General features: G+C 46.1%; 1 protein-coding gene and 1 long non-coding RNA gene across 2 annotated transcripts in view; one reads left to right on the forward strand and one right to left on the reverse strand.

The window, feature by feature from the left end:
* The window catches only part of LOC115602012, a 42,735-nt gene that overhangs the window by 4,984 nt on the left and 10,185 nt on the right, over positions 1-27,566 (reverse strand). The gene's annotated exons all lie outside the window — the stretch shown is intronic.
* On the forward strand, positions 3,999-12,657 carry WSB1 (WD repeat and SOCS box containing 1). Its single transcript, XM_030472703.1, has 9 exons — positions 3,999-4,134; positions 4,707-4,875; positions 5,834-6,102; positions 6,892-7,023; positions 7,344-7,444; positions 9,597-9,769; positions 10,160-10,273; positions 10,915-11,022; positions 11,553-12,657. The coding sequence occupies exons 1-9, from the start codon at positions 4,095-4,097 to the stop codon at positions 11,710-11,712; spliced, it is 1,266 nt and encodes a 421-aa protein (XP_030328563.1). The 5' UTR covers positions 3,999-4,094; the 3' UTR covers positions 11,713-12,657.

A 27,566-nucleotide genomic window follows, 5' to 3' on the forward strand; every position in this document is an offset into this window, starting at 1 on the left:
TCTGTTATCCTCATGTGGGACAGTTCAAGTTCAAAACTCTCAGCATGACCTTCAGCCGTGTGAGATAACAGCTCTTGCAACTTCAGGGGTAAATTTAGCACAGATGTTTCTGAAAGCAGCTCCTTTGCAGGGCACCCCTGGCGAGCTTACAGAGAGGGATGGTTTTGAACCTAAAAGGAATAACCCCCAGCCTCTGTCTCCCTTATTCCAGCACAGCTACTCATCACGGAAGGGCTGAATTCACCACACACATGAAGCCATCTGCTCTGTTTATTATACCCAAAGATGTGGTCCAAGAATTATAAAATCCCAAAGAGACCAAAAGAAGGCAGAGCAGAAATGACTGCAGTCTATCTATCTCTGCTATTCCATCTGTGCAACTGCTCCACAGCGCGCTCCTCTAGCAGACCTTTACAGATTAACCCCTCAGGTACCAGACATGCATCAATTGATGACTTTCTACAGAAAACTAATTCTAATTTCCACAATAAGCCACGGTGAGTAAAGCTACAGAGCAACGGGGGAGAAGGGGACAGAGAAGTGACAGAAGTTTTCTGGTGTGCGCTGGGGCAATAGCAGCAGCTAATCTGTCTGGGGACTCTGATGGCACTTTCTGCTCTAACTTCTCACCGTTCTCTTCAACTTCTCACCATTCTCTTCACTGAAGAGGAAAATCCCTTTTCCTCTTCTACTTCCTTTGCTTTCTCTTCCTCCCATTCTGCTTTTTCCTTTCACCTTCACTTTTTCCTCCACAAACTCAAGTTGAACTTTCTCTGTCCCAAGGAGGCTTCTCAAAACAAGCAGGAGCTTGTGAATTATTAACAGTGCAGACTATAAATAGTGTAATACTTAATGACAGCCAGACCACCAAGATGCATGCACTGGTGCACAGATCAGCCACCTTGGTTGCAGTGCGACTGGCCTTATTTGCTCCCTCACCTCTCATTTGTCAGGAGTGCTTTATAGAATGAGAGCTATGAGAAGGGGGAACATAACTCATGGGCCTGCAAAAGCACCACGGGCTTTTATGGTCCTGTGCTCTGCATCTCACACTCGCTGTGCTGATCTGCCTTCCAGAGCTCTGGCCCTGCAATGCAAACCCCCCCAGCTAGCAGGAACTGACAGCCCTGCCGGTCCCTGAACAGAGTAACCTTGGTGGGGTGTCCTGTGCGAGCGGAGTGGGGAACAGCACAATGGGCAGAACTTGGAGATCTGAGGCTTCACACACCGGAACGAATAGCCTTTCAGTGATGGAAGCCTTCCAGCAGGAAGCCATAGCAATGGAAATGGAGCACAGCAAACACACTGCTGAGAGTCTTGCGGGTAGCTAGAAGACAGGCAAACACCAAGGCTCATTTTACAAACCTCAGGTAACGTTACAAGGGGATACAAAGGGAAAACAGCACCCAAACCAATCGCTATAAGAGCAGCACAATCCCTTATCTGGGACATGGACTAATTCCAGATGGCTTTACTAGTGCAGTCTAACAACTGAGTGAGTCAAAAAGACTTCAGCAAAGCTGATTAAGTAACATATAATCACAAATCAGTTAAAAAAATCAAAGAAGAAAAAACAGCTGAAATGAGTGTAACCAGATTCACCATGGGAGAATGTGAAAGAAGCAGATCCTGGTGCTTCAGCAGCTTGGGGAAGAGCTCCATAACCTGCATCTTGGAGAGTATTTCCAAGGCAGGCAGACAACAAAGGACCTTTCATTTGTGAAAGCTTCTTGCAGTGTGTTAAGTCTGGAGGAAGATGCACTGAGTGTATTAGCCTCCCAGCTGCAGAGCACTGTGCAGACTTGGCAGCTGCATCCGAAAAGGAGGATCATGGAAAACACATAAATCATCCCGGAGCCATCGGGCAGCCTTGCAGGCCCCTGCAGCATGTGACTGTGCGGGGGGTGCAGCTGGTGCCACCCTCGATTCCACAGCTATGCCTCACCAGGGAGAGCAGGGAAATCATCCCAAAGATCACCCTGTGTGGCTTGCTCACATGGCCAGGGTGCTGAGCAAGGGAGTGTGGGTTCTTTACCTCCTCTTTGATCGAATGTTACCCACCAGAATGGTTGGGTTGGTGGCTTGCAGCAGATCCTAACTTTCCACCTCTCCTCCTCTGGCTTCAGGCACAACAGCACTTCCAGCCAGATACGAACACAGAAGAAATGTCTCCAGGACAGCCTGTGGCACCAAACAGCTTCTAGTAAGCTTGCAAACACCTGGGGATTCACATACCACAACTGGTGTCCATAACACACAAAATGTGGAGTGGGAAGTTCATGGATTGGCATTCGGACTCCAGTGCTGTAAAGGCTGAACAGTGAAACTGCTGGAAACCCTCCCTGTCTGAAGGTGCATTACATTAGGTTAAAATATACTCCTCTGTTATACAAGACCAGATTAATGAGTGAATTGTCCCTTCTGGCCTCAAATTTATTAAGCTAATGAGCAGAAAGCACATGGAGGAGGAAGCAGCAGCTATTGGAACAGTACTTACAGAAACACAGAGACTGAAAGACGTAATAAATTGCCAAATACTTTGCTGCTTAAAAACTAAACCAAAGTAGCAAGAAAGCTGCGACGTGGTAACCCTCCCACAGAGCTGTGTAACCCAACTGCTATCTCCCCCCAGCTACACCAGCCCCAAGGTAAGCAAATAGAACCCAGCCTCATCCTGGCTGTGTGTGAGGCTCAGATCCTCAGGAGGAATCTTACAACGTGACTCATCTCAGCTACGGCCTCGCTCAAACATGCACAATTTATGAGTAACTCCAGAGCAGCATTTCACAATGTTCACTGGCCACAAATCTGCCTTGTTATAAGAAGCTGTTGAGGGATTAAGCGAAGATAGCTGCGTAGGGCTCTTGCATCTGCAGGCAGCAGAGGATTAATAGAGCAGCAGCAGGATCATGCTGCTAAACAGCACCGTGTCAAATTAGTTCTGTGATGTGCTACCAGAGTTTATACAAACCAGCGTTAATCCATGCTGGTGTTTGGGCCACCAAAAGTATTCAAAACTTCTTCCTGCTCCTTCCATCGTCTCACTACAGGATTTAAGTCTGCTCTGCTGGCCTTGCTTACATAAGGGTGACTTCTGGGTGTTGCTGCAGCTGAAGAGCCAACCCATGCAGCTATTCCAGTGCATCTGCCAGCTTGGCCACTACTTTGGAATGAAATCATTGTTATTCTCTGCAGTTAATTATCTGGCTCTGTGCTTTTCTGAAGTCCAGAGGGAGCGAGGAAGAGTCACCTAGTCTAGAGGAGGGGAAGACTTACATATGCAAAAGGATGAAGAAAGAGGAGAAGGAAGGGGATGAGGGAACACACAGATGTTAACACAAACTCACATAGAGAAGGATATGGCCTTGGGGTCTCTTTCTCTAAGTTGCTTATGGACAACTCCATTAATTTAACAGTTAATTCAAAACTTTACCACAAACCAGATCTTGCTGGATTTAGATGCTGAATTATACACGCTTAGAAATCAACATTGAAGAGTAGGAACCTCCCAAGAATTTTCCAGCCCTGTGCTTAGGGAAGATGCAATCGGGAGTGCACGTCACTGCCCCACAGACATTCCACAGGGCGGTCATACAAGCTTTTGCATAACTTTTGGTTTACGTGTTGCGTTGTAGCCCCATGGTCAAACAGCCACCAAGGATGTCACAACCTGGCTTTAAAGATAATGGAGACAACCTCTATCTAACCCGCTGCGGCAGGAATGTCACCTGCTGCTCGCCGCGCACTTAAGCAACACCAGACACGCCTTATGCCATAGGAGGCCCCTCAGCAGCGCACACCGCACCCCAGCAGCGCACACCGCACCCCGGCAGCGCACACCCGCACCCCGGCAGCGCACACCCGCACCCCGAAAAACCCGATCTATCGCGGTTTTGGGGGGGTCACCGCGGTTCTGCCCCGCGCCGGGGCGGGGCCGGTGGGAGGAGCCAGCGAGGGCGCGGCCGCCGCCCGCCCCGCCCCGCGCTTCACCCCGCGCCGCCGCCGCCATTTTGTCCCAGTGCCTTCATCCCGGCGAGCGGTGGTCGGTGTCGCTCCGTTGCAGGTCCCGAGGCGAGCGCAGGGCGGCCCCGTAGATGGCCAGCTTTCCCCCGAGGGTTAACGAGAAGCTCATCGGTGAGGAGGCGCGGCGGCGCGGATGGGGCGGGCGCGGCGGGGCGGGCTCAGCGGGAGCGGGAGCGGGGCCCTGCGGGGCGGCGGCGGTGCTGCCGGAGGTGCGGTGCCGAACGCGCCCGGGCGGCGGTGGGTTACACAGCCCGCGTTAGCGAATCACATGCGTTATTCGAAGCTTCCTTCGGCCGAAGGAACGGGCAAAACCTCGTTAAGTGGCACCGAGGTGACATCGGTCCCTTCCCTGGCGCTGGCCCTTTCTTCCCAGACAGAAGCAGCGGGCGCTGCCCGGCTGGAAGCGCGGGGCGGCAGCGGGGCCTCACCGTGTTTGAGTTCTGCCTCTGATATCGAGATGAGACATTACTTACGTGATGACCAGGACGTTTTGAAGCCGAGCTGCTTCTCTGCAGTGACTCAGTCCCTTTAGCAGCTGAGCTTTTCATTGGCTATAAGTGACAGTGAAACACCTTCCCAGTGACTTAACATGAAACAAAATGCCAAATACCTATCACATTGCCAGGTTCCCTCACAACCCGCTGGCAGGTTTTAAAGCAGGAATCTCTTTTGTGTTCTTTCAGCACGATCACGCACCGTGGGAGAACTCCTGGCCCCAACTTCTCCCTTTGACAAGAAGTGTGGGCGTGAAAACTGGACCGTGGCGTTTGCTCCGGATGGATCCTACTTTGCGTGGTCACAAGGGCACCGCGTGGTGAAGCTGGTCCCCTGGTCTCAGTGCCTTAGTAACTTGTAAGACAAAACTTCCTGGCTTTTCATTCACCTGAAAAACGTAACAGCTATCTCCTATTTGGAAATTCTTAACAGATTGAAACGCACATAGTGGCTTTTCAGGCTTTGGGAAAGATTGGTTCTTTAAAGTAACCACTATTGCTTTATCTCTTCCTCTGAGGCCAGCGAGATAAACAACTGTACTGCAACCTCCCAGAGGCTGTGCAGGAGAGACTTGGTGTTTGATTCAGATGCTCTAAAATAAGAGGAAGTTACAATGAAAAGGGAATGTAAAGACTCAGGAGGATCTGGGCTTCTAAATTTCCTATCAGAGAGCTATTTAGCTTTTAGGAATCCACTTGCAGGCAAACCAGTTTCCTCATCATTCTTATTAGAATGCAAGGAAGGTCCAAAAGACACACTGTATTTCCACTTTCGGGCTGTGTTTTAATGAGGTCAGGAACCAGCACTTGCATTTTTGTAGCTGGTTACACTTCCCTCCCAGCAAATCCCACCTCCCCTTTCTTTCTTCCCTCTTCTGGTGGGGGGTTATTTGGTTTCCATGCACTGGTCACAGTATCCGTTATGGTGTTTAACACGTGGAAGTGATTTACAGGGAACTTCCCGCGCATTTAGCAGAAACACTTTGAAATTTTTGTAACTATTATTTCTGTCAATGCTTTAAAAATACTATTTTCACTGTGGGTTAAGTTCCTACCTTGCTCTCTGCAGAGGTAAACATAGGTACGAAAGTATTAGTATTACACTGTGTAAGAAGGTTTCCAGGCGTCAGTAATTTTTGACAGTCTTAAGACAGGCTGCTTTTATAACTTGAAATTAAAGCCACACCATTATAGATCTCCAAAATGTACATTACAGCAACTCCCAGATTTCATCACATTCTAAAGACCTTTCTAGTTTAGTTCTTTTTCAAGATAGTTCATGCCATTGCTGTTTTTCACTTTTGCTTGCTCTGCAGCTTGGTGCATGGCACAAAGAATGTTGCCAACTCTCTCAACACAAGACTTCCGAGGCAGAACAGTGACAGTGGTCAGAAAAACAAACCCTGTGAGCACATCATAGACTGTGGAGACATCGTGTGGAGCCTGGCGTTCGGCTCCTCGGTGCCCGAGAAGCAGAGCCGCTGCGTGAACATCGAATGGCACCGCTTCAAGTTCGGGCAGGACCAGCTCCTCCTGGCCACGGGCCTGAACAACGGGCGCATCAAGATATGGGATGTATACACAGGTAGAGTGGGGGAGAGAAGCTGGTGCTTCACTGGCACTTCATGCATTAGTAACATCACTTACACACAGGATGAATTGGGAACTGAATCTTGAATACAAATGAACGTAAAAAAAAGCATGAACTCCTCCAATTAGAAATGTCCAAATACTGCAGGAGGAAGGAACAGATTCAGGTCATGCTTCAAGATGTAAGTGACATAAGATGAAGCCTCCTTGCTGCAAAATGGTTATGCATGTGATTGACTTTGTGAATATCGGTAGTTTACACTAAAATCTTCCCTGGATTTTAGTGGCAATATACTTTCAAACAAAGGAAACTTTCAGAAGATGAAGTTGCTCTGTTCTTGAGAATGGGGAGGGATTATGCTGATGAGAACCTTTTTAAAGTAAGTAATTGTTCAAGTAACACTGAATCTGAAATGAGGGAGTCTCAAGTAGCTGGTGGCACAGCTGCTAGGCTGGGAGAGAACTCAGCTTTAAAGAAATGAAACTAAACACTGTTGAGTAATTTACATTATCTTGTAAATTTAAGTTTAGAACAGAAATGTGTATTAAAAAACAAGCCTTGCCTTATTTCTGAGGCATATGGATTTAGTGTAGAGGTTTACTAGCTTTTCTGTACCAAGAGGCAATTTCCTGAAGAGTCTGAAAGGATACACATGATTCCTGCTGTAGACGGCATTTCTGCAGAGAAAACTGGCTTTACCTGCTGTAATTTTGTACCCATAAAGCACTGGTCTGGATAAAAGAGGTGTCCTTCATTTGGAATTGTGGTGTTTTCATCTAACAGGAAAACTCCTCCTTAACCTGATGGACCATACAGAAGTTGTTCGCGATTTAACCTTTGCCCCAGACGGGAGCCTGATTTTAGTGTCTGCGTCCAGAGACAAAACACTGCGAGTGTGGGACCTGAAAGATGATGGTAGGAATTGAGTTTATCTGCTGCAATATGTAGGAGAAATAGCCACATACTCTCCTCTTTTATTGCTATAAATATACGTGCGTCAGGATTGCTTAAAAAGTCACTTCTATTAATCACTCTGTGTGTTCTCTTGAAATTCTTTGTACGTCCCCTAAAGGCATAAACTGGTATCACATTAAGTTAAGAGTGTGTGAAGTGACCTCTTTTAACGGGGACATGGGATTTAGAGGCTGCATGACAGAATTTTTATTTCTGTGTAAAATGACTCTGCGAGATGTGCGATATTTAACCAATCCTTATGGGAATATCTGTCTTTTTAGGAAATATGATGAAAGTGTTGAGAGGACATCAGAATTGGGTGTACGGTTGTGCATTCTCTCCGGATTCTTCCATCCTCTGTTCAGTTGGAGCTAGTAAAGCAGTATGTGTCAGAGTTCCTTGTTCATTAAAGCTACTGAATTGTGTGCATAATCATTTTAAATCTAAGTAACATCAAGCTTGTGCTCGGTGTCATGAACTTCTAATGTTTTATGATGATGTAAAAGTGCATGAAATTAAACTAGCAAATGGTGCATTCAGACACTGATTTATGAATTGAACTTGCACTGCTTTTAGTTGCAGAAACTGTAAGAGTTCATTGAGAAATAGTTCTGCACATGTTCATAGTATCAAAGACAACTAAAGCTTTCAGTGTTAAAAGATACTTAAATTAATGCATAAAACTATTTTATTATTGATTTTATCCTTTCTATTTCCTACTCAATGAAAGGGACTTTTCAAAGTCTGAGCCAGGCATGGTATCTCCCATTGAACAAAAATGTTTCTACTTGTTTTCCAATCCAAATGGCCCTCGTGTCTAAAGACTAGAAGGAAGAGCAGCATACTGGTTTTGTTTTCACCCCTTTTCTAATGGCCTGCTAGAGAACTGAAAGCAGTGCAGGTAAAGCACGTATGCCATAAGCTGCTTTTCTTGGCACTGAAGAATTAGGATAAAACAGAGGGGAATTCAGTCTAGTGACAGGGGCATTGAGGTAGTTTAATGAAGCCTAGTGATGCTGAGTAAAAAGCACAATTTAGTCCTTGGATACTACTTTATACGGGTGACTGTTCAAATGCTTATTTTATACTTTAAATTATCAGTGCAGATTTGATAGAGAATAGTTGAGATCTGGGGTTTGGTTTTTCTTTAACTAGAGCAGATATGGATGTATACATTGCTGTCTTTAGGCTGTGTGTTTTCCATAAGCTTCTTGCTTTCCCTGTCACAGGTGGTGGCAGCAATATTGATGTGATTGAGGTTAAGCTGGCACCACTCACACAGGAGCACAATGGTGTTAGCTGGGCAGAGAGTGGCATCTCTGGCTACCAGGCTGGGGGCGAACTTTACCGTAGGACGAAGTAACCTTGCCTTCGGCTGCAAGGTGTCCTGTACGTACGCAGGTGCTGGTTGATGTCCACCTTCTGCTTTCTTTCTTTCCTTTTTTTTTTGTTTTTTAATAATTTTCACAGCAGTGAAACCCACTGACTCCTCAAACTTAGCTTCCACTTGTATGGAATGTTGGGGTCTCCTTGGAGAAATTGGTCAACACGTTTATAATCGACTGTAAATGGGTCAGTTTGAGGAAGTACATGAGGCACTAAGGCTGTTTGCTTTGGTCAAACATATACATTTATCCAAGATACCAGTGTTTAATCTGTGCAGTAAAAGTGAGTCAGGGACATCAAGGACCCTAATGAGCTCTTTAGGATCATAACATCTCATGCTAAAGACATAGTTTTCTATGAAATTATGCTGCAGTACATAGTTCATTCCTGTTAAGTAATTCTGCACAGTCTTGATTATACCTAATGTAAAAGTGCATGTAAAATCCCAGAATACTATCAGCTTTTATTGATTTTTATAATATAATATGCAATTACTTGGGTAAATTGTAATATTAATGTTGTTTTTTACTGTTGACTTGATTTAAAATGCATAAATCCTTTCTAATAATGTGGGTAGACTTCCCTGTTGTTTTGCCAAAGACATGACTTTTGGCTGTGAAAATTCTTTTTGCTTGCAGTATCTGTTTCTCTTCCTAGGCTGACGTTGGTGATCCAAGCCAATTGTAAACAAGTGATCTTAAACTCAAAGGGATGCCACTGGAGTAACAATATGTTAACCTTACATTTTCTGTCTGTATATTTCTTACAATTTTGGTAGTTACTGAAAGGAGGGGACTGTAGAGTTTAACCCTATTTATTTCTGCATATTTTAATAAAATAGTTTTGTAATACATGAATTTCAGTAAGCTACATGGTTAAATTGTGTTGCCTTTATCTTATATTTTGGCTTATTTTGTTAATAACATTTAACAAACCCGAGTTAGAACTTGCATGTCTGCTTTAATTATTTTTATAAAACCCTTGATTTTAATCTGAGTATGACACTGAGCATATTCCTTAATTGTAGTAATTCATAATGCCTGATTTTAATATAATCCTAAATAAGACTAGCAGCTATACTTTAAAACAAAGTAAGTGCTTCCCTGCAGCCCTGAGCAGAGCTATAACATCAGCTTATTTAATTGCAGGTTTTTCTCTGGGATATGGATAAATACTCCATGATACGGAAACTTGAAGGACATCACAATGATGTTGTAGCTTGTGAGTTCTCTCCTGACGGAGCTTTACTGGCTACTGCATCTTATGATACCCGAGTCTATGTCTGGGATCCACATACTGGAGTTATTCTTATGGAATTTGGGTAAGTGAAGTAATCAAATCTGGGAACTTTCCCCTAGGTGGAGATGACTCCTGAAAATTAATGGATTTCCATGTTTAACTGATAACCAGACTTGGGAAAAATCTTAGCAGTGGCTGCTGGAAACCCTGAAGTGTCAGAGCCGTGGAGATCATCCTTCTGTCTGAGAAGGAATTTAAAGCACTGATGTTTTAATGTGTGCTTATTTAAGCATCTTCAACAAAGCTAAAGTGTTCGGTACCACAAAGCTGCAGTAGTTCAGTCTCCACTGCTGAGTTCATAGTTAGATGTTCAATCTGGTTTTTCTCCCTCAGCTTCGCTAGCCAGGGCTAAAGGAAACACTTCCTAGTCCTTAAGCATTTCGCTGCTAACTCAGTGTCTTTCTGTCTGCAGGCATCTGTTTCCTCCTCCTACTCCAATATTTGCTGGAGGTGCAAATGACCGGTGGGTCAGATCAGTATCTTTTAGTCACGATGGACTACACATTGCAAGCCTGGCTGATGATAAGTAAGTATGAGGAAAGGTTTTTACTCCTCTAATTATTCCCAGAGGATATGAACTTTCAAATACTAAGTCAGCTTTTTGGGTTTTAAGTGAGAAACAACTTCTAATGGTCTTGGTAAAAGTAGCTGAGTTGTCTGGTGTATGTTAACGTTCATTCTGAATGTAGAAATACTTAGACATGTACAGAGTAGAGGATCTGAATATCTGGAGTGTGTAACAGCTGAAACCAGGAAAAGAGGGGTTGTAAGCAGTGAAAAAGGTAGATGGAGTTACTAGTGCACATAAGTCTTTTGTACAGTAGTAGATTCCAAAGTAAAGAGAAAAGTATTCTGTGATCTCACATTCAACTTCACTAACACCGCAAGTAGTATTTGGAAGAACTGGACTTCTGCGTTGAGGGCAGTCTTTTATTTTAACTGCTGAGGTTGAAATGGTTGAAGAAATACAGATCAAGGTCTAGACCAGGGATGAAGAAGTCATGGTATTTCAGGCTAAGTCCGAAACACTTTGTGTGCATATGAAGTGTTCATAAAAATTCCCCAGGCTCTGCTGCAGACTCGTGTCTTGTGTCAGCATCAGGGAAAACATTGGGCAGAATTAAATGTCTACTCTGATAACTCACTCCTTTGTTCTTCCCTGGTCAGAATGGTAAGATTCTGGAGAATTGATGAAGAATACCCTGTACAAGTTGCACCTCTGAACAATGGGCTCTGCTGTACTTTTTCTACTGATGGCAGTGTTCTAGCTGCAGGGTAAGCATATACTGGGGTTTCCCTTCCTAAAATATTAAGGCAACACAAAGGGTTGAGAAGAGTGGCAAAGTGTTCTAAACATCGTCAGTTGTGACGACTGAAAACTAGGTCAGAAGCACAAAGTTGCATTTCTGCTACTATTTGTTTAAACATGCCTGGAATAGCAGTAAAATCAAGAAGCTGATAAACTCGTTCCTTATCTCTCAGAATAAATAAGAGACAGAGCCACAAACATGTGGATTGGCAAGAGACCAGTAGATAATCAGGGGCAGTTACTGTTTCAGGTGATGCCCTCAGTAGCTGTTGCAGGATCTGCTCAGGCCTATCACACAGATAATCAGAAGTTGCTTACTGTGATGCTGTAGCTTAAATGAAGAACTGGCATCTACTGCAACTGAGCTGGAACAGCCAGAACCAAGCAACAGGGAGCCCAGAGCACCTTCCCCCTAACCAGCAGTGTATGAAAGTATTTGTACCAAGCTGAAATCATTCAGGTGGGATAATCCTGGTGGGTTTTTGGTTTTGTGCAGGACACAGGATGGCAGCGTGTACTTCTGGGCAACTCCAAGACAAGTTTCCAGTCTCCAGCATCTGTGTCGCATGGCAATTCGCAGAGTGATGCCCACCCCCCAGGTCAAGAACTTGCCCGTCCCATCGAAGGTGGTGGAGTTCCTTTGTTACCAGATCTGAATCATTAAAATCAAACTGGCAGGGGGCCCAGCTGCTGAAACTGGCTAAACACGTCAAGGAGGCCTCAGACTTTACAGCCTTTAAGCTTAAAACTGTACAGGTTTTCAAGAGCTATTTAAAGTGATACCTAAATCCTATTTTGTCAAAATGCCTGACAGGTAAATTTTTAATATTTATAGAAAACACAGTAGAAGTATTCCTGGTGTTCTCAATTTTCTAAACTGTAACTGTGAAAACATGTACATATATAGACATAAGCTGCTACATGTTAGCAATGTACCTTTAAAAATTGCTTTTCTGATTTTAATGTGTATCGTGTATATATTGCTTTGGTAGAGCCATCAGTTGCATCCATGCTGTAAAGTGGAGGGATAGTTATTTCCTGGGACACTGAGCTAGAAAAAGTATTAACTTCTATGCAGAGAGCAGTTAGGCTTCCTTATGTACATTGGTTGGGGAAGCTGATCCAGATAGGATTCATACTGGTTGGTGCCATGAGGAGGTACAGCCTGGCTTTTAGAGCAATGTATAGTGAGGGAAGTAGGTAAGGAAGGGTTGGAGCACATCTAATATAACCCAAGAATGTTGGCTGTGTGTCAGCTCAAGAAGGCCTTAAGTTCCATAGCAGCAAACCAGGTTAAATTCAGTATTGGGCAGTGTTAAAGCAATTTCCTTACATGTCTGAAAATCTAGAACTACTGTATCATTGCCTGATACTTGTCTGTAGTGAGACATTACAGACTCGGTTTATTCTTCTTCAACCCTGTAATATCTCTTCAGGGTGATTATTGGTTAATGGCCAAAGATAAGCAAAATACTTGGTTTTGCCTCCTGTTATTTATCTGTACCTGCAGATACAAAGAATGTATGCATTGCAGAAAATGCCTCATTATATATTTTTTTTGTTGAATTTTTTTATTAAAAACTTGTATAAAAGTTTCCTGACATCATGTCTGGTGACTGGTGGATCAGCACTATCCACCTGCAGCAGTTGGAGTGGGAATTGCTGCTGCAGGACCCTCCAGAGTTTTCCTTTTTGGGACCACAACACACTGATCATGGTGAAACTCACTGCGAGCTACAGCGGGATCTCCCAACCTGTCGTGTGGGCAAAGGTCAAAAGCACACGTGATGCTCGTGTTCCCTGCTCTGTGGGAAATGGAGCTTGGACTGGTGGCCACTGGCTGTCCAGGGGCACACACTGACCATGGCTCTCCCTGAGTGCTGCTTTGGGGAGCCCCAGCCCTGCTCTCCAGGAAGATTTCCCCAAACGCTGTTTCCAAACACCATAAATCAGCTTCCACTTTCCAAGGAGTACTCCAGAACAAAGCCAATGGACACAACTTCCTCAGGAGTTAAACTCCAACTTGTGAAGCCACAGCAAGTGTACACGTGGCTACTCCATGACTCACTCCTTTGGCACAACACTTTTCACCTAGTTGAAGCAAGAATTTCCCTCTTTCTGTTTATTCTAAATATACATGTGACTAAGACAAGGCTTCTCATACACTGCCCACGTAAAGGAATAACTGCGAGTTCTGTCCCCCTAGAACATCACTCAACTTGAACACATATGAGTGAAGAATAGCAACCAGGTACTGAGTTTTCTGCAAGGGAGCTTCCTAATTCATAAACACATGCTCCCCCTAAACACAGTCACTCAGATCAGCCCAAGCACTACGCGCTCTATTCTGCACTCTGCTGGGAGGTTTGTTTGCCCTGTCCCGTCAGAAACCCCAATCCAAAAGCAACTCTTTACCAGTATCACTCTATCAGCAAAGATTAAACAGATGGGTGCAGACAGCTTGATTTTAAAGAATGTACTTCAGAGCTCTGCCTGATTAAGGAAATAATTCTTCTACAACCTTAGAACAACACACAAACTGCCAGGGCCCTTACCCTCAAGGGTACGGTCAGGAGCGAAGGGAATAACTGCACCCCAGAATGTTATTAAGACGGGTGGAAGTGGTTTGTGGACTGAAGTACTCTTTGCTGTTGTTACCATGCTGCAAACAGCCTGGCCTCATTAAAAACAGCTCATAAAGAGAAAAATCTGAAGTGAACAAAGCAGCACCTTTGGGGTGTTGGTGGCTGTTAACTGGGGCTGAGGAGAAGTGGGTTTAGATCCGTTCACAGCCATCTAGAAACATGCTCTGCGTGGCAAGTATTTCTGTGGTGAGTGTAATTAATGTCTACAAATCCTTTTGCAATCCTCTGCTGAAGCGTGCTCTGGGTATTAGAGCCAATGAAGTTGACAGGAACAGAGCAGAGGGAGCCAGAAGCTGTCCTGCAATACAGCACCACGCTGGAGCACAGCTCCCCAGGGCAGGCAGCAAAGGCAATTAACAGGAAAAGGGATGATGCAACAGCCTGCAGAATTTCCTGACAGGAGCAGAAACATAATGCGAGGGAAGAGAGAAAGACACAAATAAATGATTGAGACTCACTGGGCCAGAAGCTCTTTTAAAAGGAAAGCGTGTTGAGGGCACAAAAGCAATAGACAGAGGAAGTCAAAACAGGCAAGAGCAAAATGGCAATTTCTAATTCACTGAGGAGGAATTTGGCTATTTACTCTGTGGCTGGGCACTGCTACTAGAAAGGCTGATGGGCTTTCATTTTTATTGTTATTGCTTATTAATTCCATGCAGCAATATAGAACAGATGTTTCTATCAGGGGCATGTTGTACTGCGTGGAGTATTAACTGACCTGCTCCATTCCTCTGCCTGAGCACAGTAAAGCCCTGGTATCACCGTGCCACTTGGCTCTGTTCTAGGACACCTATGTCTCAAGCCCTGGTTGACAGACTTGGGTGTCTTGAGGATATCAATCCTGGTTGAGAAGTGCCATAACGGATGAGTTACAAAGCTGCTGGTATCCCTTGTAGCACCCACAAGGCTCAAGGCCCTCTGGGTGACAACCAGCTGTACTTTGCAGAGAAATGTCTAGTGCTCTTCTGAGAATCTACAGTAAAAGACTCATTTTTGTTCAGTGCACATTTATCCTCCCTCCCCTTTGCTCATAGCAGCACTTCCTGACAGACCTGGACACCTGAGCAGCACAAACTTTGAGGACTGAAGCTAGTTATAACTTTGATAGTAACATTTCCAGGAGCATAAAACCCCACAAGTGACTTACAGAGGAGCTGCAGCCGGCAGGTCTGGAGGATCACTGGGGACCGGCATGCCGTCAGCAGAGAAGCATCTGTGGAGCAGCAGCTCTCATGTAGGACACAAAACGGGACATTCCCCAGGAAAGCCCTTCCCTAATAAAGGCTGGGTGGGAGGAACCGAAGGATTAAAGGTGTAGGAAGGAGTTTCCTCAGGAGGACATAATTGGGGCTTGACTGCAATTAGGCCTATTCCAGGCTGGTACCAATTCCCACCCCCCCCCGCCTCCAGCTCTTCTTAAGTAGCAGCTGCCAAGGAGGGTCAGGATAAAAAAGGGAAGAAAAAGGCAACTTGATCTAACAGTAAAGCCCCTGTGCCACAAACCAAGAAGGGTGAGCACAGAGCCCTGGCCAGAGCAGCAGGCTGGGCAGAGAGCTGCTGTTACAGCCCAGCCCTTAGCAAGCAGCTGTGACTGGGAGTAACTATGGAGAGTAACCAGGAAGGAGTGTTTCAGACAACACTCCTCTCGTTTCTAAAGGAAATCCCATATTCTGCTGCCCAGGAAAAGTCTGTGCTTTAACTGCCAAAGTTTCTTTCATGCAGGCACTGAAATGATTAGGTTGGATTCTCACAGTGTAAATACCAGCTAAACAGATTTTCATCTGAAAATCCAGCTCCACATAGCTTCCTGTGAGCTCCATCCCCACAAGCCATCCTTCTGGCCTTCAGACAAGGGGCAGGAGGGTCTAAAGGAGCAGGCAGGAGCAAGGCCCAGGGAAAAGTGGAGCTTCAGGCAGAAGCATATGTTCATATACAGCATTTTAGTTGAATCACCTTGGGAGAGACTGAAGAACATTGCAAAGTGAGTTATTTTTTTAATATCAAACAAGGTTTTCCATTGGAATAGTTAAGAAATAGGGGGGGATGAACCCCATGACCTCTTTTCCTCACATACTGCAATGTTCTCATAAAGGCCAGAGGTTCTGTAAGATCCCATGGGAAATCTAGAAAAGCTGTCAGGCAGAAACTGTTTATCCAAGTAATGATTTCAGATTAGAGCCACCTGAGCAAGGCAGATGGGGCTGAGGTGTCAGGCTGGCTCCTGCACAGGATGGTTTTGTTTTACAAACACCATGCACACAGCACACATCCAGCTGTTTCAGAACAGCTTTGATTCTTGATGTCCTGGAACACAAAGGAGGCCAGTGTAAACTCCAGATAAGCAGTCACTAGCCTTGTGTGAGTGTGTATTGGTTATCAGCAAGGTTATGTATAACTTAGCAGAAATCCAGACACAAGTTCTGGGTAGGCAGATATTATGGATTTCTAACATGAGGTTAGAAGACCACCAAAGAGAGGTGTTTGTGCTGTAAGTGCAGCTACGGAACAGGTCTCACGTGTTAGGCTGGGGCACTGTTTCACACTGGATCCCTAGGAGAAGAAAGCAGATCTGCTCCCCGGCTAAGGGAGTAACGTTCCTACTGCCAGGAAGTTATGGAAACTGAACTCCTAAAAAAATCAAACCAGAAAAGATGTGTTGCTATAACACATGAAGTGAGTTCCTGTAAAGGAATGCATTTTTGTGCACTACAAATGATTTTAAACCTGCAGTAACTAATATTTCAAAGCTGAGGTGGCTTCAAAATCTCGGCTGAGCTGGGGAGGAGCAGCTCTGTTCACATCCAGGGCTGGGACAACTCAAAATGAGCCTTTTATGGCTTTTTTATTACTATTTCAATCATGTCAGGCCACAGAAATCCCGTTGTGCTACATTACACATGGCAAACCAAACAGCTCATCAGGTCAGAGACCCGTGGCAATGTTTCCTTTTCAATTATATCACACAACTGAACCACTAAGATTTTACTGATGCTACTTCCTTCTCTGTTACCTCCTGCTCCAAAAGACAAGCACCTCTTTGGGAAGACTATCTTAATCTGCTTTCAAATGACATAACAGGCACTGCAAAAAAGCATCTAGTACCAGAATAAATACCAGGATGGAAAAATTAAATTGAAATTATATGGAAGCAACATATGGATGTGCACTATTAGCAGTGTAAATTCACACCTTCCTATGCTCCTACGCAGCAGCATTAGGCTGTGTTCTGGTGGGACTATTCATTACTGACTGACTCCTTGTGCTCACAGCAGAAGGACCACGTCCAGAGAAAGGGTTTAAGAGAAATGTTGCTTCATCTTATTGCATCAGGGGAAGGAGAAAAAAATAAGGAAAAAAAAATCCAAGGTCCACTGTCGATAAGAGGAGCGAGAAGACTTAGTTTGGGAAGAACTTTGCTCCTGATGTGGCGTGTCACAAGACTGAGGTATCTGTTTGCTGCTGTCCCAGTGCAGAGCTGTTCTGGTCAGGCCATTGGCATTTCTAAAGTAAGGATCCCTCCAGGAACGGGGGCAGATGAGGAACTACCCCAAGCCTGGAGACCCCAGCAACACCCTGCCAAACAGTTTGATCGGCTGCCTAGAGAGGCCTCTCCTGACTGTGCTTCAACATAACATCGCAAATAAGCAGAGTACATCCTGCCAGCAATGTGATCAATGAACGGCCAGGTCCTAACGAGTCACATTCACAGCGAAGAAAGACTTGCAATAAAGAAAAGGAAGATTGATGAATGGATTGTGCAATACCATGGCTTCATGTGGGATGAGTGCCTCCATGCATGTGTGTCTGTGTGTAACTCAAACACGCTGGTGCCAGCTGACCACCGGGTTTGGTTCCTGAGCCTGGGAAAAGCTCAGCACTTGTGCTCTCATTGGCAGGATAATGTTGTTTTAGGAGAGGTGGCAACCGTGTCCCAGGGGAAGCAGGGACACTGTCTGGCTTCACAAGGTTTATTTACTGTGTCCACTGGCTCACGAGACATGAGGGAAGCTGGCAGGGGACTGATGTGCCCACAGGCTTGTGTTTGGGAAGAGCTGCCAGGAAGGCATGCAGCCAAGACAAGTGTTGCATCCACTGATGTGACCTTGTTGAGATAAAGGCTTGAGCCACCTCGTATCAGGAACGACCTCCCCTTGCCTAACACCCAGTGCTGCAGTGGGACCCACACTGCACAGCAGCCTGGGCCAGGAAGGGGTTCTTTGCAGCTAATCTGCACAATCAGACCTGGAGGGTTTGATTTAAACAAAGCTGCTACTGTCTGCACAATGTCCACAGGCCAGACGAGGAGCTCTTTTGGCAACAGCCTCCAAAAGAAATGAATTCAAGATGTCCATCTATGTGGATGTAGAACTTCTCACACCGCCCTTCTCCTATGGAGTTCTTTGCCCCAGAAATCAAAGCCAGCACCAGGCCCCAGATTCCCCTTTCCAGAGATCCTTAAATATCAGCTGGGAGGATGTTTTGTGCAATATGATGTGTAGAGAATGGTTTCCTCTTTTTGGTATCAGTTCTGTCTAGTAATTCATCAGAAAAGTGGTGCTGAGGGGTTTTTAGTCTGGTTTTTTTCCTAACTCTATAACAGTTCTTGGCTTCAACAGCAGATGTGATTAACTGAGTATTTATTTAGTATTTTGAATAACCAATTATCTCAAACTGTATTTTCATAATAATGCAAGTCAGTAGCATCTGTGGAGAAATGTGAAGATAAGAGCATTTAGAACGTTTAAGGAAATCTGTAAATGTTTGAATTATCCCCATTTGTGCCATACAGCAGCATCCAAGCCTTTAAGAAACACGTCCAAAGATCCTCAAGCTAAACAGACAAGAGACAAAGCTGTGAACAGCAAATGTAATCCCTCACTTACAGGTAAATAACTGAGGCACAGAGAGGGACCCCAAGGGAAAGCACGGCCAGCCTCGGAATGTGACTTCCCTGCCTGCTGTGGGGAGATGGTCCCTCTGGCACATGCCTGCCTGGCACCTCAGAAGACACAGCAAACGTCAGCACAGGTCTCCAAGGTCAGTCTGCAGGGACCGCTCCACTCATCGCACACGTAGCTTTGCTGCTGCCTTGATTTCCTCTGCTCTTTCAGCACACTAGTCTTGTGATTTTACACCAAGGGTCAATACTCTTGAAAGCTCAATTTCCAGAGGAAAATGATCCAAGATGAATCTCATCTCAAAGCAAGAGGAGCAGAATTGTGTTACATTTCTAGAGAAATGTTTGAGAACATGATCCCTATTTCTGTACCAAAGTCAAGAGGTACCAAGGTACCTCAATCACGTCATTTTTAAGGCTACCTTAAAAATAGGCTTAGCATCTTACACTGCCCCACACGCTTCAGAGGAGTGCGGCTGCAGCCCTGCACCCAGCCCTGACCCTGTGCGTATCCTGATGAGCTTTTACTTTCACACCTCACCTTGGCTGGGATCTGTTCAACCTCTCCTCCAAAGCCGGGCTTGGTTTCACTTGTTGCTGTATTCATCTGCCGGGAAAAGCCGGGCGACCTCTCCTCCCCGGCGCCCTCGCTGGGCGTGCAGTGCTCTCTGCCGGTGGCACACGCTATTGCTCACCCGGTGGGAAGTGGAAACTGCCTCCCATGCAAACGGAGGGAGCTGCTTCCTTCCGGGCACGTCCCTTGGGTCACAGTTTGGAACAAGCCCGGTGAACTCTGTGTTGCCAAGCTTCAAGGTGCCACCTGCATGTAACTGCAGAAACCGCTTGTGAACAAGAGAAATGTGTCCAAAACCACAGCATCCTGGGGTAGCAAATGTCTGCTCTTCTGCATCTGACATGCTTGGTGTCAGCTGCCATGCGATCAGATCCGGGAGTGTGTTCCTGACTCCTCAAGCTTTACTCACTGGAGTAAAACTTAACTTTTCAGTAGTTGCAATGGTTATACTACTGCCTTTCCTCAAAAGGCATCGTGAGGCTGTAGCTGTCAGGGTTCTCCAGACCAGCTGAAGGGGCAGAATTTCCACTCTGAGGACGTTTGGGAAAGGAGGCTGATGGGGAAGCCCATGTTTATGCACCAAGACAGAGACTGAGGTCAGAGTGGAGAAAGTGGCTCTAGAGCAGGTCATAAAGCCAAAGGGTGTGTTTGCAGGGGGATTTGCTTGGCCTGGGTTTGGAGGTAAGAAAGACTCCTGCAGCACCTCCACCCTGCACCATGGCAGCACCCTGCTGCACACAGCATGTGTCAGCTCTATGGAGTGGGGTGGGATTTTCTGTCCCGTTAGTGCTCTGGCTCCTTGTGAGTGGCGAGCTGCTTGTGTGCACTGTCAGCAGCAGCAGTGAGTGTGAAAGAGCTCAGCCAAGGCTGGGAGAAAAACCTCTCACATCTTTTGTTTCCCTGCTTTTATGTGGAAAGAACCAGTGCACGAACCACCAGCAGCCCCAGAAAAACAAATAAATGTAAGACTTGACTGCTTTCTTTCCCTGAGTACACACCTCTGTCAGCCCTTTATCTCTCATCCCTTCAGAGAGCAAAGGTCAGTTGGGCCACATGTGAACTGCTGCCCTGGAGAGGAAGAGGAAGGAAATGACCCATTATGCACAGCTTTCTAGGCCTCTCTTGATGCATTTTGTGTGTGAAGCCTCAGAGCGTGACGGCAGCCAGATGGTGACCAGAGACTGGCATCTATCAGAACATGGTTTCCCCTTTTGAAGCTGCTCACTTGACATCTGCAGCAGGATTTGTATGGGCCTGTGAACAATGCACTTTTGTTTGGTGGGGCTGTACTGGGAGACTTCTTTTGCTGGAAAGTGTCAGGAGCGTTCCAGCTAACGCTGCTCATTTTCATCACTTCTGGGAAAGACCAGCCTGGCTCCTGGCCTAGGGAAGAGTGGAAAAACTGCTCTTCCAGCAAGTATTGAGGAATTGCTTTCTGAAATTGCCCCAAACACAATGAAGCCATCAGTCACCACTTCAGACGCTTCCAGCTCTGTAAGGACTTTGTTTCTCTGCCACACAGAGATGACATTTTGTTAAAGAATTGAGGTTTTGTTGCAATTTAACATCTCAATGTTCTGCTTTGCTCACCATGGCCAAGCCCAGTCTTGCAAATAACATCTTTCACTGCTATAAAGTAACAGTTCCCTTTCCAGCAAGACAGCTGTTGGAAAGCTGGATTTAAGATTCAAGACTTGCTTCCATCTCCATCTCTGCAATCCTATTCCTGTTTAATGCAGCCTTAACATCTTGGTGCCTCAGTTCCTAACCCATTACCTTCTGTATGACCTGCTAAACACATGCATTCAAACACCTGGAAAGCAATAGGAGTCTAACTTTAAAACTCTTACATAAAACTGTGTTCTTTGCTGCCTTCTCCTGGGACCCAGCACCAAACCTACAAGCTTCTTTTAGTCTTTTTTCTGCAGTCATGAAGAATTTGCTTATTTTTTTGTTATTAAAGTAAAAGCTGAGGTTTACATGAAACCACACAACTCCTACATGGAAATGGGGCTTTTAAGTGAAAACACTGTAACACTAAGTGTAAGTTATGAGACCAGGCAGATGAGTACAAGGGGCTGAGTTACAGAGGTGACAGACATGGAGCTACTATGTTATAGATCTGGTAAGAAAGGAGTAATAGGAAACACCATCAGTGTGAGAAGACACATGTAGAACAGGCGTGGTGGGAATGCCGGGTCTCCTGGAATACCTGTATCAATAGCACTCTTTTCCTCAATGGCTATCACACTCACACATGGGATGGGACAAAGAGCCTCTTCCCTGTTGACAAAGCAACCTCAGGCTTGCAACATCGCACCCATCACTTATCTTTTACAAGTCTCCTCCAGGAAGTGTGTTTAGGAGGGTTATAACCGGCGGTGCTCATGGTCAGGAAAATGCTTCAGGAATAGCAGGTATGAAATCATGTCTCCAGCCCACATGCAATCCAAGGACTATTTTTAGGAAGAAGCCTGAACCGGAAGTTTAAGAGTGAGTCTTTGAGGACTTGTTTCTGTTATAAAGATGAAGATAGTGAAGTGAGCACTGCCTGAGCTCACAGTCACATGAAATACCTGAGTGCCAGAGTGCCTCTTCAGTGGAGGGTAGAGGCTAAAAATAGCAAGAGCATGGAAGAATGCTTGGGAAAACGCATGAGTGGTATTTACAGAGGGAGGGGACCTGGGGTGACGTGCATGACCCGCACTGCAAGTCAGAGCCAACTGAGCACCTCTGTGCCTTGATAGCCTTACCTCTTCCTTACTTTGCATGCACTATGGAGACCGTGGCCTCACTAACCAGGCAGTTAAGCATCACCTACTTCAACATTGTTACTCCGAGGCTGCAAGGGGGCTGCTCTTGATTTATGCACGTTTAAAAGCAAGCAGGTCCTTTATCTGTCCTGCACATGGATCAGTTACAGCACAGAGGGGTTGTATGTTACAGAATTCATGGACGGGGGTGGAGAAAGCACAGAATAGAAGGGAGGAAAGAAGTCACCCTCCAGCCCTGTGCACACAGACACGGGCACTCTCCGTGCCCGCACTCTCCTTTTCTCAGCCCTGGCACACCGGCGTGTTAAGTTCACCCGATGGTAAGAGCTGTGTCCCGGCAGCGTCCCGTTTCTGCCCGTCCTGCGCTCGCCCGCGGAGCCCCCCGAGTCCCTCCCGGCTGCAGAGGGCACCAGAGCACCGGGGAGGAGCCGGCGAGCGCCCGTCCCTGCTGAGCCGCCAGCTGTACCGGAGCGGGCGAGGCGGTCCCTGCTGTGAACCCCCCTCCCGGCGCGGGACCCCCCGGGAGCCGCAGCACAAGGGAGGGCAGGGGGGGATTTACAGCCTGAGGCACTCGGTAGTCCGGGTGGTGGCTGCACGCCAAAACCAGTAGCAACAAACACATTGGCTCAACCAGCTCGATTTCTTACTCAAGTGGTTTCCCGGAGTGGGAGAAAAGGCGGAATTGCGCAATGCTGTCGGGTAGCTGTTTGCTCACTGTTGGTCACCTCGAGGCTCAGGGGATGGCACTGACAGTCCTGCATGCTGCCCAGCCCCGAGAGAGCCGCAGCGGCGGCAGGCAAGCTCTGCCCTCCTGCCTCGGAAGGCAGAACCCCGGTGTGCAGGGACAAGCTTGCGGGAAGGGCTGTCACCTCCGCCAGCACTACCACTGCCATGCACGCCCCCAGCTCAGACACACCTCCGTCCCTGGGCTTGCTGCAGCAATGAGCAAAAGCTCTCCTCAAATTTGCAGAGATGCAGAGGGTTTAGGGGCTCACACTCACTTCAGAACGAGTACTGCAGTCCCAGTGGGCCACTGTCCTGATTGCTCCTCACCTGTGCATCTCAGTGCATTAGGAAGCAGATAACCCACCCAAGAAGGACTTTCTCAGGACGTGTCCCAGCACTTTTCAGGCAATGGAGCACACAAACAACTTGTTCCTCTCCTGGTTGACAAGTGCTCGCTCCCGCAGGGAAACCAGCCCTACAAAACAGCCGAGAGTTTGAGGTGTGACCATGTTCTTTAGCTTCTGATAAATTCAGTGAGTCTGGGTCCTTCTCTGGCTTACTGGAGGATGCTCCTCATGCAATACAGGGAGAATGTGTCAAAAAGAGCCATGCCTGGTTTGGGCAGAAAGAACAATAATTTAGAGAAAAATCAATTCGGACCCTTTTCAAGACTCCAAGAGACACTGGATCAAGCCCTTAGGGAAGAGGAAATAAGCACTGCTCTTACTGCAACATCAAAGCTTCACATTCAGCAGCCTCCACGGATAGCTGCATCTGTTCTGCAACTCCTCCTACAGCACAATTGTTTCTAGATGCATATAAAGGTCACGTTGCAGTTGTAGCATGCTTCACTGCTTTCCATCGAAGTTTTCCCAGCTCTTGGGAACAAAAGGGAGCTCTCCTGACCATCCTGTTCAGCCCAGGTCAGAGCCTCCTGCAATTCCCTGACTACGTTCCTGTTCTTTGCTATCATGATCCCAGGTAATAATCAGAAGGGAGTGCCCAGTCATGTGGAGATGAGCCAGCCCACTCTATTTCCTGATGTTCAGGGTCAACAGTTTCTTCTATCATTTCACACTTGCAGAGCATTTTCCAGGCTCCAGATGAAAGAGTTGCACCCACCGTCAGCTCTGTCAGCAAGCCACAGCTCACTGACAGACACCAGCTTTCCTTCTTTCCTTCCTGGCTGTCCTGGGTCCTGCAAGGCTTTGAGCAGCACTTGTCCCTAAAGCCACTGCAGGGCCCAGCCTGGACCTCTCAAAAGTTCCTCTAAACAGGAGTCATCAGGAAAAATTACTGCTGATGAAATAATGAACCTTTCCAGAAACCTGGTGAAAGAGCCAGGCAACTTGTATCAGCCCCAGCTTACACGGAGAGCGCAAGATCACCTGTGAGATATGCCCAAAGCTACAGATCTCGCACAACCAGAAGAGAAGCCAGGACTGCATTCCTCTCCCAGTGCCATGCTGTGATCCCTAGGGAATGCACTGCCTCCAAACCCAGCCTGCAGCAGCAGCACCTCACGCTCTTGGCAGAGTTCTCTCTTTAATTCACTTTCTATAATACGGATTCTCTTTAAAACATGTTGGAAGCACGTGCTTTCCCCACGCTGCTTCACCTCCACCACCACACCTGCCACCAAGGAAACACCCCATATGTGTGTATCTTTGGTTGCCTGCACTATTTTAACTTAATTCATCAGGACATCTGTGTTTCCTGAGAAGAAAACGTATCTTCCAGCAGGGTGGTGGTAAAGGAGGTTGAGGTAGGCACTGCTCAGGAGTGTTATCCCTAATTCACACAAGTTAAATAGTATTTCTTATCTCTCCAGAAAAAAAAGGCTGTCTTAACATGTTTACAATTGTCACTTCATTCTAGAAAACACATACTCTAAGGAAAACCCCACAACAACTAGCAGATAGTTACTATTTCTGCATCTCCTGGTATTTTTATTACTACTTGTTGTGGTACCTTTTTGATTTCTCTGCATATAATTGCCTCAATGTATGCACCTTTGAAGCACCTATTAAAAAGAACGGGTTAAATAGCAATACTCTCTGTGCAGCAGATGCCCATTGGGATGACTTGGCTAAGTGTTCTGCCTTTCCATTATTCACCAGCTTCCACCAGCCTGCTCTCAGCAGGGATGCTGTATGTGGGATTAAAGGAAGCAAGGAAACAAGAACAGAAGTCAGGTTTCCCTGGCAGCACAGTTTCTGTGCCTCTCTGTGTCTTGCGTTATGTGTCTCACAGAATAGCAATAGCCTCTGCAGAAGAGAAAAATAAATTATGCCTTAATTAAGCCCTTTCTTTCTGCTTTTCTCGTGTCCCCAGCGAGGGAAGGCTGTGTCAAACTAACTGCATCCATTTAGCAAAAACCCTGTATATTTAGAGCCTGAGACCCTTGGCAATACTCTGTGAGGCAGACAAGTCCCTACACACCTGACACGTTGCAGTCCTCGTGGTTATTTTTCCCTTGCTCCAGGTGCAGACAAACCCTGTGTGCTTTTCCCAGCTCAGCTGCTAATGCATAACTTCACTTTTTGTTCCCCTCTGTATTTCCTGACTGCTTCTCTGGGAGCAGAGCTTCTCTGTTTGGGGATGTCCTCTTGTGCTGACTGCAAGAGCCTGGATGACTGGATTGAAGGAACAAGCACAAGAGGGGACAGCCATTCATTTCCAGTTTACCTCTGAATGGCCATGAGGCCTAACACAATTGGCTGGGATGCCTGTGGAACCTTTCAGATGTGTCAAGTAATTCTGTGAGTCAAGAGCAATATGGATTTTGTGGTGAACTGCATGCTCCAAACAAAGCCTGTCTCATGGGTGGGACACTGATGAGAACTTCTCTTTGGTGTCTGATCAGTAATGAGTTCATGCTGCGGCTTAACACTTTCAACATAAGGTAATCTTGCCCAAGCAGGTAGGGATTTAATTCTCTCTAATATCTTCACCCTTCTATGAAATTTTGTTGAAACCAACGAACACTTTATTTGGGAGTCACATGAGCTGCCTTGATGTACCCAGGATTCTCACAAGGACAGGCAGGAGGCCACGTGGAACAGAGGTTCCTGCACCCTGCACCGTGCCCTGGTGCACAGTCCACCTCTTACCCATATGTCTCACGCCCTTAGACAGTGGTTTGACCTGAAAAGTGCCTGTGTAATGACTGATGTCATCAGAAGCCAATCTGGATTAATGCCTCTACACATCACTCTATGAAAAAACGCGCATCAAGTCTGGCCTGCTAAAAGCTGGGTTGAAATGCTCTGACCACATCACAGGAACAACGATTAACAAGGCGAAATGTCTCCTGCCATAGCCTATTCCCAGCCCTCCCTGTGCTGCTGTGCTAAGCAAAGCAGCCTGTTTGTTTTTCTAGCACAAGCTGACCTTCTGTGCAGTCAATATCTAAAACACATTGTCTGAGAAGAGAGGGTTCACAACACTGCATTATGCAATTCTATGAGTGCACCCAGGCGTGTGGCAATGCAGGCTGCATCCACTCCTGCTGACTGCTTGTGATTTCACACACACTGGAATCGGCGTGTCCTGAACTGTGGATTCTTTGCAGATGGCTCTATCTGCTCAGTGCAGAGCTGGAGGCAAAACTCCACCACGACACCCTGAACAGCTCACCCATCATGTAGCTCTGGGGCATGGCACAGAGGGAAGATGTGAGCAGGAAAACATCTGCAGCTCTGGTTCTGCTGTGGTCCAGAGGGGCCAAGGCTGATAAGCAGAGCTGGGCAAATTTCTCTAACCACCTGTCTGAGGTGAAACTTTCCCAGTTTGAGGGGTACAGAGAGGTCAGGATGGAGGGAAAGTACAGGGAGCATTGGCTGGGCTACAGTCCCGAGTCTCACAGCACAGGGGAACAGCACATGCTATTCTGAAGACATCTAGGACAGCCAACGCTGCTGAAATTCTACAGACATCACTTTGTAACAGAAGTACAGAACTGCAAAGGACCATATGGGTCCTTTCATAGCTTGAACACCTACGGAATTATTAGCAAGTCCGACATCCTGATTATCCTCCATGGAAACACTTGAATGCTTGTAGTTCTGATATTTCATTGTTCCTATTTTAAATGTGACTAGTTCTGGTAAATTCTGGTGGTTATGGTTTGAGGGGAGCTTGCTTTGTTTCATGTGTTGGTAAGACAGGCAATACAACTGAGCAATGCTTCTGAATTTGGAGAAGTTTGCAAACCTCAGAGATGATGCAGAACTACAGCATTAACAGGTTGAAACTGGAAAGAGGTTCATGGATGGGTGGGAGCTGGAGACATTCTGTTTAATCAGCCATGACCACAAGCCCATCAAAGAAGAAACAACATGAAGCACTTAGATCAAGTACTGTAAGTTCTGACTTCATTCAGCTCACTGAATATGTGGAGTAACTCCACTAAACCAATGGGATTATTTTTTATTATGCTCATTGTAATGGGCAAAATCTGACCTTCTGAAAAGGATCCTGGGAAGCACAGACGTGGATCACCTCTACCCTGTTCATCCTTGTAATTTTAAATCCTATGTGCTTTATATATGGTTTAAATAGACAGAGGAAACATTATCATCTCGACTTCAGGGGGAGGCAGGCAGATTAGATGCTCTGCCTGCAGCTATACTTTCTGAAAGAGCCAGGAACTGAAGCAGACTGGTCCAGTCTCAGTGCCTCAACCCCAGGGCCATCATTCCCTTCTGAAATCCTGATTATACTGACTGGAAGCTGAAGTAATGGAAAGATGTACTCCCAATAACCCCCAAGCTACAGTCTTTATTTAGGCTTTCCTTTCACTGCCTAAATAAAGTTTTCCCTTAGTTCTTCACATATAAAAACATATTCTGACTTGCAGAGGAGACAGATTAACCAGGGTGAATCTGTTGGT

This window comes from Strigops habroptila, assembly GCF_004027225.2.
Source record: "Strigops habroptila isolate Jane chromosome 13 unlocalized genomic scaffold, bStrHab1.2.pri S16, whole genome shotgun sequence".
NCBI classification, from domain to species: domain Eukaryota; kingdom Metazoa; phylum Chordata; class Aves; order Psittaciformes; family Psittacidae; genus Strigops; species Strigops habroptila.

Coding starts and splice junctions, on each gene's coding strand:
- WSB1 (XM_030472703.1), top strand. CDS start 4,095: ATGGCCAGCTTTCCCCCGAGGGTTAACGAGAAGCTCATCG. Junction 4,135..4,706: donor GGTTAACGAGAAGCTCATCG/GTGAGGAGGCGC, acceptor GTGTTCTTTCAG/CACGATCACGCACCGTGGGA. Junction 6,103..6,891: donor GATATGGGATGTATACACAG/GTAGAGTGGGGG, acceptor TTCATCTAACAG/GAAAACTCCTCCTTAACCTG.